General features: G+C 36.7%; 1 protein-coding gene across 2 annotated transcripts; it reads right to left on the bottom strand.

Moving 5' to 3' along the window:
• Positions 1-1,761: 1,761 nt before the first annotated feature.
• Positions 1,762-11,942, bottom strand: lnpa (limb and neural patterns a). 2 transcript variants are annotated; one of them, XM_006788455.3, is made up of 13 exons: positions 11,865-11,942; positions 11,036-11,141; positions 10,541-10,582; positions 8,244-8,431; positions 8,101-8,159; positions 7,956-7,996; positions 5,868-5,951; positions 5,656-5,713; positions 5,332-5,553; positions 4,120-4,225; positions 3,430-3,500; positions 2,972-3,115; positions 1,762-2,730 (listed from the first exon to the last, which is right to left on the bottom strand). In XM_006788455.3, the coding sequence occupies exons 2-13, from the start codon at positions 11,060-11,062 to the stop codon at positions 2,558-2,560; spliced, it is 1,215 nt and encodes a 404-aa protein (XP_006788518.2). In that variant the 5' UTR covers positions 11,063-11,141; positions 11,865-11,942; the 3' UTR covers positions 1,762-2,557. The 2 variants fall into 2 exon arrangements, with proteins under 2 accessions (XP_006788518.2, XP_006788519.2); XM_006788456.3 differs by having other exon boundaries at positions 5,662-5,713.
• Positions 11,943-12,531: the final 589 nt, after the last annotated feature.

Below are 12,531 nucleotides of genomic sequence, written 5' to 3'. Positions count from 1 at the left end.
GGAAAAGTGACAAGCCTGGTGCACTTGTCTATTTTACTTATTCTGTGCCTCTGTTTCATATTCTGCCTCGCACCGCGGGGTTATTTTCCTCCAGGGTTCAGGAGGGCACGCTCTTTCATTTCTTCAGAAAATTGTTTCGCAGGATTTCAATCTTTGGCTGCTAGATATGACAAAACACAATATCAAGAACACTTATGTTTCTTATCTGCCATTTTTTCTGGGTATAAATAAAAGATCAGTATAAATTTAAGTCAAGTGGCCTCGAATGCACATGTGAGAGATGAGTATGAAAAGAACTATGAACCTTGGGACAGCACCATGTACATTTTCATCTCTTGCTCAAAATTACCTTGGCACTGGGGCTTTGTGTGTCATTTGTCATCTTTGAAAATCAATTAAGTGTTTCCATGATAGCAATCCAGATGTAATCTTTTGACTGGTTGGACAATCAAGCAGAACCCCCTCCCCCCAAAAAAAACAAAAAAACTAAGAGTGTGCCTTTGTATTTTGCATTATGTAAACAGTATTTCTTTGAAATACTCTTTGTTCATATAATAGATTTTGAGATGGTGGTCAATTAGGTGCGGACAATGATAACTACAGTATAAATCAGATAGCTGAAGGGCTATCCCAAGTATTGATTGTACTTAAATAGGCCTTCAATTTGCCACCCGATAAAAATCATCACACCACGCAAATGCTAGTACCAGCGTAACTGCAACACCTCTAAAGGCATGTTAAACAGTTGAGACCACAATTTTACTCTTCTCCCTTTGATCATTCATCTGTCTGTGAAAGTCTTCATGCATCAAAAACGACGAAAGAAAAACATAAAACTGAAAGCTGTTACGAAGATTTGATAACCCACACACAATAATTTCACTGGCTGATATAATACAAACTGTCATGAAATGATTCAGTGCTTTGGAATTTAAAAAAAAAAAGTATACATATATATATATATACACATACATACATACATACACACACACACACACAAACACATGTACACAGCATCGAGATCTTTCATGAAATATTACTTGTGATGATTCACACACACACGTGCAGGCTTTGTATACTGAACAACCTCCCAGTGGTGCAAAAACATCCAAACATCGTCCTATTGATGTCCCATTTTTTTCCCCCGTTTGGCTCTTGTCAGAGGTCAACCTCAAACAGTATGCGGTGGAATCAGGCGTTACTGTTGGTGTCAGATTGATGCATTACAAGGCCCGGGAGGTCACGTCTCTGTAAACATACATTATCAAAACCCATAGAAGATGTGGGATGTTGAACTCGCCAATAGTTTACGGTGTATCTTCAGGGGAAAAGGGTCATGTAACGGTAGAAAACAACTTTGTAGCCACAATGACTTTGCTGTTGCAAATGAAGAGGGTCAAGCAATCAAGACTGGTCAGGCTCTGTGTCAGCACCATTATCTTACACTGTCTGAAATGATCAATGAGCTAAAATAAAATGATCACAAGCTAAAACTGGCCTGCTAATGAAAACGGACTGCTTAAATTTGGGCCTGATTGAGAAGACGGCCAAAGAAGAAAATGGGTACCCATTTAAAATACAACATATACAAGAAGAAACAATACAGGTTAGAGAGATCCCGGGGAGTTGTTTCTCATGTTGTTGCTCAAATGTTAATTTAATGCTGATGTAGAATCACTTTTAAAATACAACAGAAATAAATGGTGCTTTCATAAATATAGCAGTGAAGACAAAGTGGTTGTGATTGTGAACACAGATAAATAGATTTTCTCAAATGTTTATTTAATATTAGTTATACATACATACCGGGAACTTGCTTAGCAAACAGATGCTGCCTTTTAAGACTTAAAACAGCTGAATAACTTCACTGTCTACATGTAAAAACATTTAATAGAAAATGTTCTCAAATAGGGACTTGACATATAAAAAGGCACTTCAGTCAGTATAACAGGACTGACAAACCTGTTTTCCTCCTTTAGCAAAAAATACATAGTACATGTGCATTATTATTATTATCATCATCATTATGGTACAGTGGTAGTGTAAACATGTAAGCACCTCCAAGCTGCAAAGTATTCCATTCAACACTGTCAGAAAAGGGCACAGCAATATAGAAAAAATATTTATAAATAATTTCCCATAAATAATTTTTCCACAAAATATTTCTGTTTCTGAAGTTGTACCTTGTTAGAATAAAGACAGAAACTCCTTCAAAACCCTGTTTAAAAAAAAAGAGAGAGAGACTTTTCCTATGCAACACTGATACAAGCTTAACCCTCATAGCTCTGTTATTGACCTGTAAACATGCTAAAAATATAAGAGTGTTTGGCAGTTACTATCAAATGCTACTACTATGCAAGTTCAATGTTTAATTAATTACTATTGCAATTTTCAAAAGAAAGAACACTCTGTAAGATGAAGATTGCATTAACATCTGGGCTGTTATTGTGCTCTTCAAACTTACGGCATTTACTTGGAAGCTAACCATTTCTACATTTCCTCAATGAAAACAAAAATGTTCCAGTCTGACTTGTGGTGAAATTACCGCGCCACTGTTTTATTCCACTTCCATGGCAGACAAATCTTGCTCTCCGTCAGATTTCTCAGAGGGCAGGTCTTGCGACTCTGGGGTGTTTTGGCCATCTGATGCAGAACTGGGCTCTGTGGCTGTTGGTATAGCCGGCTCTTGGGTATTTGAACCAGCAGGGACATCACTAAGCTTCGTGTTCTCTGATAATTAGAAACGGTTATTTCTTTTCTTTTTTTTTTACGTTTAGATTTGAAATGCATATGAACAAGTATTTTTTTTTTTTTTTAAAAGGGTGAAGATAAGAAAATGACTACTACTGTATGCGTACAAAAGAATGCTATTTTATCCATTTTAGATCTGTATCTGTATTAGATTAATTAATTTAACATTTTAGTGTAATACACCTTAATAACTTGATTTACATTTGCAGTCCATTATTACCTAAAACATTTTGGTCATCATCTGCATCAGTACCAGTCGCCTCTGGTGACATCTTATGGTTACCAGCGACCTCGGTAAGCCTGGGTGCCTGAGGCCTCGTCTTTCTTGCAGGGTTCAAGAAATAACAATACGCACATCGAAAGGCTGAAAAGAAACAAATAAAACCCCGCGCATATATTTTGTGTAACCATGCTAATACATTGTGAAACAGACATAGATTAATATACATGAATATGAACCAATGGGAAAAAAATGCCTCAGATGCATAAACATTTCAGATTGATGTGTAGTACTACTTTGCATATTCAATCTTGCTTTCTTTTTGCTTACAGGAGTTGGTAGTGGCAGAGGCATTTAAGAGCCATATGATATACTATGCTGCCAAATGCTAGAGGGCAAATGAAGGCACAGTGTTTGATGGAGACTGACAAAGTGTGCTGTGATTCTCAAAGTCTCACCAATATATTCAAATTCTTCTTTTAATGCCATGCCGTTATGGGACAGACACTGCTGACATATGAGAGCGTATCTATGAGGAAGGGAAAAAACAACAACAAACAAACAATCTAGTAAGACATTACATAGCATGTGAACAGGCACTGGATAACTCAGTATTACCACTCCTAACACAAAGTAGATTTAAAATTTCCAGATAAAGTAATGTGCAACATAAAAAAAACAATGACTACAAACTGTAAAAAGGTTGTTTTAAAACAGAGACTATATGATTTTAGCTGATAAAGCTACAACTATTGCAGGCTACTACAAAAGAGTACTATATTTCAGTCAGTGTTGAGTAGCTGCAATGATGGACAAGTTTAAATTAAAGTTTAAGGGAAGCATGATCATCATATATTAAAAAGGAGGATCAGTGCGAGAAGAATAAGAGTTGTTTTCAGTTCGCCTTTTTAAGAGCTCTTTCAAGGTTTAATAAACTTAACTTTAAATGGTTTGGCATTTAAAAAAAAAAAAGCAGATTCTGCCTAAAAAATTCATTTACACATTATTTCAACACAGCTATATTCCGATCATCTAATATTTATTAAATTAATGCACTTCAGATGTTTACAACTTTTTCATGACATGATACACAGGTTGCATTTACTTTACTGCATTACTGAAGAGACTAATTTTCCCATTTTATTTACCTGTTCTGAGGGCCATCTCCAACAAGATACTCTATGACTCTGTCCATAGCACCTCTCTCCCTTGGGATCACAGGTCTGGCCAGCGGTGGGCCTGGGGGGTGCATCCCTGTTAAAGGATAGCATCTTTGCCTGTTAGATGCACTCTGCAGCTTGGAATACATACTTCAGTAAACAGGTGCTGCTTACAGTAATAAATCTGTGAAATAGTTTGGTGCACAAACCATGATTAATTTTACAAAAAGCTGCCTCTTTTTCTTAATGACTTAACACCGGATCGCACTTGCAAAGCACGTCCCGAATCCCTGCTGCGTTGGTGAGTAGTAATTAATATAATCCAACATCAAGAGCAATCATAGGAAGATGACTGGTCATTTCTGTGAGACTTGGCAGAGTCTCAGTATCCTGCTGGTTATTAATTTACCAACATATGGAAACTCTGTGGTGACTCTTTGTATCAAATTGCTTTTCACTTTCAATTTTCAGCAGAAGCAGGTGATAACATCAACTCATGTAAACCATTTGTGAGGTGTTCCCAATGCCAAAGGCAATTTCACTAAGCATTAAAAGACATTTAGTGAGATTCTACCACCATTGCCCAGAGAACAAATGCAGGTCTGGCTAATTAATCATAGTTAATGTAATACTGCATCGTGCATACCTCACAGTTGGCATTCCACATGGCAATTACAGCATACAGCTTCCACTACTCAAGGAGCACATTTTCCTTTACTGTTTGCAGTTATTTGCATTTTTTTCCCTATTGAGTGGTCAGTCCAGAAATTACTGATATTGAATATTCAATACCCCTATACCCCACAGATGTCTTCCATATAAAACAACTGGTTTATGAGAAATGTTTCATCTATTTTTCTGGTTGTTCCTTTTCAATCTTTAAAAGCAGCCAATGATGATAGATCATATCCTCTTGAGGTAAATATTATACAAATATTATGGTCATAGTAACAAAAGTTATCCATTGCAATCTCCGGCCCAAGTAAGACACTTAGTGGACAAAAGTTAGACCATATAGTTAGATATTGTTATCATACATTTCCAGAATTATCCACTACCTTACTGTACAACATACTACAGCCTTTCTGACAACACACACCACAGAGCTTTGAACAACTGGGGACAAAGAGCCAGGAAAGAGTAAATCACACCTTAATCGACCACATTATGATCTGGTCCCCCTGTGTGCAGGTAACTCACCGACTCCTGGAACAGGTGTTCCAGGGGTCACAGGCTTCCTCATCAAGCTCTGCTGAGCAGCTATAGCTGACAGGCTCCTCTCTGGGGGTCCACCTGGAGCAGAGTGGGAAGATCTTCCTGGATAGGTGGGCCTGGAGGCAAGAGGAGGGCGGGCAGCAGCTTCGCTTGCAGGATTCACCACCATTGGGGGGGTCTTTGGGATGACATTCCGATGGCGGAGTTCTAACACAGAAAACATTGCAGGATGCTTTAATAGCATAATAGGAAATGCCAGAGTCGAAGTAGGGCAAATAGTATTGTCTCCTGAGAACGTTCAAAACTCACTGCTACCTTGTCCTGGTTTTGGAGTTATCTGAGGAGCAACTGGAGTCGATTCAAGCTCCTTCATACAGAACAAAGGAGTGTAGAAGAACATGCTTTAATATATAAAAAAAAAAAAATAAAAAAAAAAAAATATATATATATATATATATATAAAAACCAAACGCAATCAGACAATTTATACAGCAGAGAAAAAAAAACAAAAAAGAACTCACAATATTTTTCTTGGAATCAGGATCAAATCTCTCCAGAATCATTTTTGCATTTTTATATGTTTCAGTTTCCATAACTTCTTCAAGCTGGGGAAAAAAATGCAAAAACATTAAGGAATAAACTTAAATTATCTTTTAATTTATTGCCTGAAAGTATTTATCACTGTTAACATATTAGAGTAATCATTTCCTGATCATGTGTGTCATAAACTGGCATTTATAAATACACACAAATATCTTAGAATCACCTTCAATAACATCGCATGTCAAAGTGACTGAGAAAAGAGCCCTTAAAGCAACTTCACTACATTGTACATCTTCATTTAGAGTAAGTACAGAACATTTCTTAATGTTTACATATAATATGAGGAATAATTACATTCACTACTTCGATAATGGAGAGTGTGAAAATCCATCAGCCCTAATTATTGAAAGTTATTAGACTTGACAGAGGATGACAAGCAATTTCTCAGATTTATTTCTTTCCTGTAGTAAATGCAATTAATTAAAGTGACATTAGAAGAGTAGTTTACTGGATCAAGGTTTTGTACCAATCAAATGTTGTCTTCACAGAGCTTAGAGTATCTTACAGCAAATTGCTGAGAAGATAACCAAAACTAATTTTATAAGGCATTAAATGTCAATCCTGACTTTACGAGTGGACCGTTAAGAATCAAAATTACAATTTTTTTTTAAGTGGACTTCAGGCTACAAGTAAAAAAATGCCAAACTATATTTAACTCATTTATTGTTTATGTCATATCAAGGATGTAGCAGCACAGGACAAGACCAACTGAGCTTTTCTATTCAATTTCAACTCATATATTCATAGCAGACTTAAGTTTCTTAACACTGACAAATACACCCATCAACCACTTTACAAACTTGTTCAGCTGCTCTTTAACACAAGTATCTAATCAGCTAATCACATGGCAACACCCCAGTTTATTTAGCCATGTAGATATGAAAACCCGCTACATTTCAAACTGACCATTAAAATGAGGAAGAAAAGGGACTTTGAATGCAACATGGTTGTTAGTGCCAGAGGGGCTGGTCTGAGTATGTCAGAAACTGCTGATGTATTGAAATTTTCCCATGCAATCACCTCTAGGATTTACACCGCAGCGAATGATTTAAAAAAAAAAAAAAGAGTAAAGGCCCAAGTTCAAATCATCTCCACAGTCACCAGATTTCAATTCAATGGAGTATCTTTGGGAATTGGCTGGAACAAGAGATCACGGTTCTGCAGCCAACAAATCTGCAGTGTGTGATGTTATCATATAAAAATGAATATAAATCTCTGAGCACCTTGTTGAATCTGTGCCATGAAGAAATGGGGTAGTTGGAAAAGCAAAAGAGGGTCCAAACCAGTACTAACAAGATGCACCTAATGAAATGGTTGGTGGGTAAACACTAAGTGTAAAGAATGTAAAAGCCATTTCACTTATAGTTAAAACTCTAAACCACTGCAAAGATTAGAGTTACCAATATAAATCACCATCCCCTAAACAGAAAAAAATAAAACACTAACAACAAATAATTGATCACAGATTTTTGTGGCTTTCAATGAAAAAGCCTTTGAAATCTTATATTACACACTTAGGTAGAGTCACAATTTACGTAACTGATTGCTGACACTTTTGTTAAATTTTTGGAATGTCGCCCATTTAAAAGATGTTATTAACTTTGGCTGAATACATACAATCTTAGAGGCTTTATAACTACTTGAAACAATCAAACACAAAAAGCAAATATAAAAATTAATCATCTTCAAAGCACAGGGAGCCTTGTAATAGATGGTGTAGCACAGGTTCTCTATTGTGCCAAGGCCATCTTCAAAAGCTCCCGAAGAAAAAAGGTCATATTCAACCTCGCAAAACTTTTTATGAATCATCGACATTATGACAGAATTCATGTTCAATTTGAGTCAAATAAGATTTAGCACAACAGCATCAGTAAACATAAATCATATCAGGCAAACTTATAATTTTCACTTCATAATTTTCTTCCCAGGCATCCAACAGTGTCTCAATTCTGCACAGCACTGCACATAAAAGTATTTCTGTATTATAAATAGAAAACATCACTTACTATTTTCCTCTTTTCTGCTTTAAGATCCTCTAACTTTTCATCTGGAAAAAAAAAAAAACGTTAGGAAATCCAACATCTGTTTAAACATAAATTTATAAGAAAAAAAAACAAAAACTTGCACAACAGAGGAAAAAAAAAAACTTACTATTTTTTTCAGTTCTTCGGGAAAAAACCTTTATCAGCAATTTTCGAAGTAACCACACTCTAAACAGAAGAGAAAAAACAGCCATCCCAATAAATCACAATTACAGTTTAGTAAAAATATGATAGATTATCTCTTATACTTACAATAACGGAACTATTAGAAAGGGAAGAGACAATATGAGCCGTCCCATTAACTGTTCGGGCAGATACCACAAATACACAACTACACAAGTGATCAAGTAGAGAAGCGACGAGTAGAGAAGCAGTCGTCCAACCCATATCTTCAGCTGCCTTTGATTTTTCTCACTATATTCTTCAAGAACCTGTATGTCCTGTGGAGAAAAATGGAAGGATCATGAAAGGATCAATAATAAAAATAAAAAAAAAACAAAAAAAAAAAAACTGGAGTTTGAACTTACATTTTATATTCAAACTTCTATTAACATATTTATAAAAATAACCATTAATGTTTTGAACATATTTTAACCTCAGTCTCATGTAATGCAGGTCATTCAAACGCAGTTTATATATTTATCAGGAAAATTATTAATATTTTGTTAAGACCATTTCACCTATTTTGGATCATTACTAAAACTGGTTTTCTACATGCCATCAAGTTTAAGTTTCAAGCTTTATTTGTCACATACAGATAACATTGGCAATGAATTTCTTAGGCTCAGAGCCCCCTCAATGTTGTACGCAAACTGCTGTTTTTACAACTTTTTACAGAGATGGATGTGAAGAAAAAAAAAACAAACTGTTGCTATTTGTGTGGTAATGTTATGACAATACAAGGACACTGTAAAGTCCACTTGTGTCCCAAGAAGAAAGTCATTGTAAATCAGTATCAAGTTATTCTGAGTTGTTGTGGGGGTTTTTTTGAAGTGGGGTTTCATTTACACAAAACATACATTTTGGTTTATCGTCAGCCAGAAATAACAGCATAAAGCTCACTCTTCAGTTAGCTCATGTAACAGACTCACTGACTAGAATCCCCTCAAAGGCCCACTATGAGCCAGCTATGGCCTTGATTATATATTAACTAGTTCACAACCCAATTTAACATGCACTGAACATTTGGAACCAAGCCCCATCGCCACCATACCAAATACATCTTTTGGAAAACTTGTGCCAAGTTTCCTAGCCTTTTAGAATCAATGCAAATGCACACTGACTCTGTCTCTCTATGGTCTGTTTTTTTTGTTTCCCTCACACCCCAACCAGTAGACAGATTGCCTCCCTGAGTCTGGTTTATCCTGTTAAAAGGTAGTCTTTTTCTTTTTGTTCTCTCCACTGCAGCTAAGTGCTTGCTCACAAGTGATCACTGCATTTCTGCCTTTATAGTGATAAAATAAAAGACCTCAAATGCCCTTTTGGTTTGGTCTAATATAAATAAAATTGTGTTGAAAATTTCACAACAGGCTTTTCCATTACGACTTGGGAATGATCCTGCATTATCTTAATTTAATTTAATAAAAGGTAATATAAATGCAGTAAGATGCTGTGGAAAAACAGCTAGATGCAATCTTGCAGTGGGGAACCGTTAGGGTTATAAATACTGGAACAGTTTTATTTTTCTTAGATGCAAACTTTAAGTGCAGAATTTCATCCAACATTCAGCATTTGCATCACTCCCTTTACGATATTTCTCTCACTACATTTTAGCAAATAACTTAAACTCACCAGACTAAAGAGATGTGTAATCTAACAGAGGGATTAACTGGAAATGAATCATTTGATCAGAACATGGGTTTTCTCTCACCTCAACCATTATTACTTCACACATAAACAGGTACTTTATGCTTTTTTAAACTGAAATGTTACACCACTGCTTCAGGCTGCTGACTACATATTCTAAAAATAGCTACTGGACAAAAATGGGACCACTCTTGGCCACTATGGTTGCACTGTAACATGTGTGTGTGTCACTCTAAGCACGAGCTGGTCTCACATTTAACCTTACAGTGGTCTGTTTGTGTTTGCGAGTGTGCTGTGTGCTATAAGTCACACACACACACACACACACGCGCTCACAACATATATATATATTCTTTCACAGGTGAAGAATTGAAGCTAAACAAAAAGCAGCAACACCCATTGCATTGCAACTTCAATGTCATTGATGTCTTTGTGACAGGAAGATGTCATCATGTCCGTGCTCCAAGGACAGGATCTTTAAATAGTCTGACACTGGCTGCAATGTAGAAGAGCAGTAAAGCTCTATCACTTAGCAAATAAGGAGTTGCTATGGCAGTCACTGAAGGTCGGTGCTTATACAACACATTTAAGTCATTTTTTTCTGCATCAAAAACTGGCTTGATTGAGCATAAAAACCAATTGTGCAATAACCAATATTTATCATAGATTTGCATTAATAAAAGACAGGAAGTTCATATTGTAGCTTGAAAGGGTTTTTGTTTTTTTTAATAGGTTAAGCGTACCTTGTCAATTCCTTCCAAAATCTCCACAGTGGATGGTTTCGCCTATAAGACAAACAGTTTGAATAAGAGGTATCGTACAATTACGATTTTCAAACCAATAGCGCTCTTTGTGAGGAACTTTAAAAAAAAAAAAAAGAGAGAGAGAGAAAAAAAAAAAAGATCTGGAAACTTCCTTTTTCTTCTTCCTACTTTTGTACGTGCATTATGTGTGTTCTTCTATTCCTAACAGGCTACCCTGATCATGCAAATGTGCATTACGTCATGCCAACTAGAATACAGATGTACTGTTTAGAAATACAAAATGTATGTAAATCTATCCAACCATGAGCTCATTGCTTGTGTATTACGTTTGGTGTGGTAGAAACGGTGCCTGTTAAAGTCATGCTTCCAAAGAGTTTACTGAAAATGATTCAAAACTATCAAAAAGCAGAAGTAACACTAACTGCACTGTAATTTGTTTCACATGACATGGTTAATAAAGGTTTGAATACAAACCCTCCACCGTGAGACCGCAGCCCCCATGTTGATGAAGAGGAAGGAGTGTAGGTTACTCTGTTACTGGGACCCTCCTCTGATGCCGTTTCACAAATTATCTGTCCACCTGTTGACAGCAGTAATGAGTTGTGAATACACACTCGGTTGCCAATGCATTAGGTACATTGTGCTACAACTGCCGCAGTATAATACAGCATTTCCGAAGCAAATCCAGCAGTTTTAATAATACTTTTTCTGTGAGGCTCATTTGTAGTTAAACTGTAGAGCTATAAAGCATGTATTTCTGTATATGTACGTGCAACAGCAGCTCCAAACAATCACAGAGGAGCGTTCACAGCTTCAGCGGCTCGCTAACAGCTATAGGTACATGTTTTGACTGACGTTTAGAAAACATACACCAATCCTCTTAAGTCACCTGTAAAACACACTTAAACGCTTTTTATTAAACTTCATCAGTGACTAAGCTGAAGTAGGTTGTCCTTGCTAGCTCAAATTAGCAAACCTAAACAACTTTCCGGAGGTCAGTAAGAACCGAGCTGACGTTAATAGTTATCTCACAGGTTTTTTATATCGCTTTTTTCAGCCAACATGTACTAAATAGCCTATAATAAATGAATGCACATATACATTAGCTTTGAGGTGTTGCAGCTAAGTTTGTGTAATCGCTAGCTTGCAGGGCTAACACTACTGCGCCCTGCAGTTCACCGAGATAACTAAAGCAAGGTCGCCAAGTTTCGCCAGAGTTTGTACACACAAGCGAGGCCAAATTATAGAAGTGCTAAGTGAATGAATAACAGCTCCGTGTTTTGACAGAGACTGGTGTACTTACCTTGAAAGTTGTGTTGTCCTGTTTCAACAGCCTGTGGCAGTCGCTCCTGTCTTTGCACGGAGGGTGTGTGAGCCAAGATGGGGGAGTGTCCACTCGAAGAGCCAGCATGGAGCATGAGCACACCGGGGCCTTCACGGGAGTTTGGTCTGTGGCTCATGAAGCCTGGTACAAAGTTGTGAGAAACTCAAACTAATTTTAATTTTAGACAAATATAACATGAGTTAATACAAAAATGAAGTTCTTAAATAATGATTTCATTTATTAACAGGTGGGGGAGGGGGTTAGGGTTAGTAAAATCTATCTGGTCTTATGGGAAAATGTAATTGCCCCCTAAACCTACACTAAGTGGTTGTTCCAGTCAAGTGTTTATGATAACTGGCAATGAATCTTTCACATGGCTGTGGAGGAATTTTGGTTAACTATCTTTTGCATATTTTTTTATTTTTTTGTAATTCAGCCACATTACAGGGTTTTCAAACATCAACGACCTGTTTGAGGTCATGCCAAGCATCTCAATCTGACTTGAGTTAGGACTTCGACTAGGCCGCTCCAAACCCTTCATTTTGAGGCGGTTCAGATTATTGTCCTACTGCACAACCTTGGGATTCAGGACTTTTTTTCTTCAGGATTTTCTGGTGGAGAGCAGAAATCATGGTTCTGTCAATCA

The sequence above is a fragment of the Neolamprologus brichardi genome, chromosome 16 (genome assembly GCF_056152115.1).
Source record: "Neolamprologus brichardi isolate AB-2024 chromosome 16, ASM5615211v1, whole genome shotgun sequence".
Classification (NCBI taxonomy): Eukaryota; Metazoa; Chordata; class Actinopteri; order Cichliformes; family Cichlidae; genus Neolamprologus; species Neolamprologus brichardi.
The sequence above is the reverse complement of the archived record's forward strand: the minus strand, read 5'-3'. Positions and strand labels throughout refer to the sequence as shown.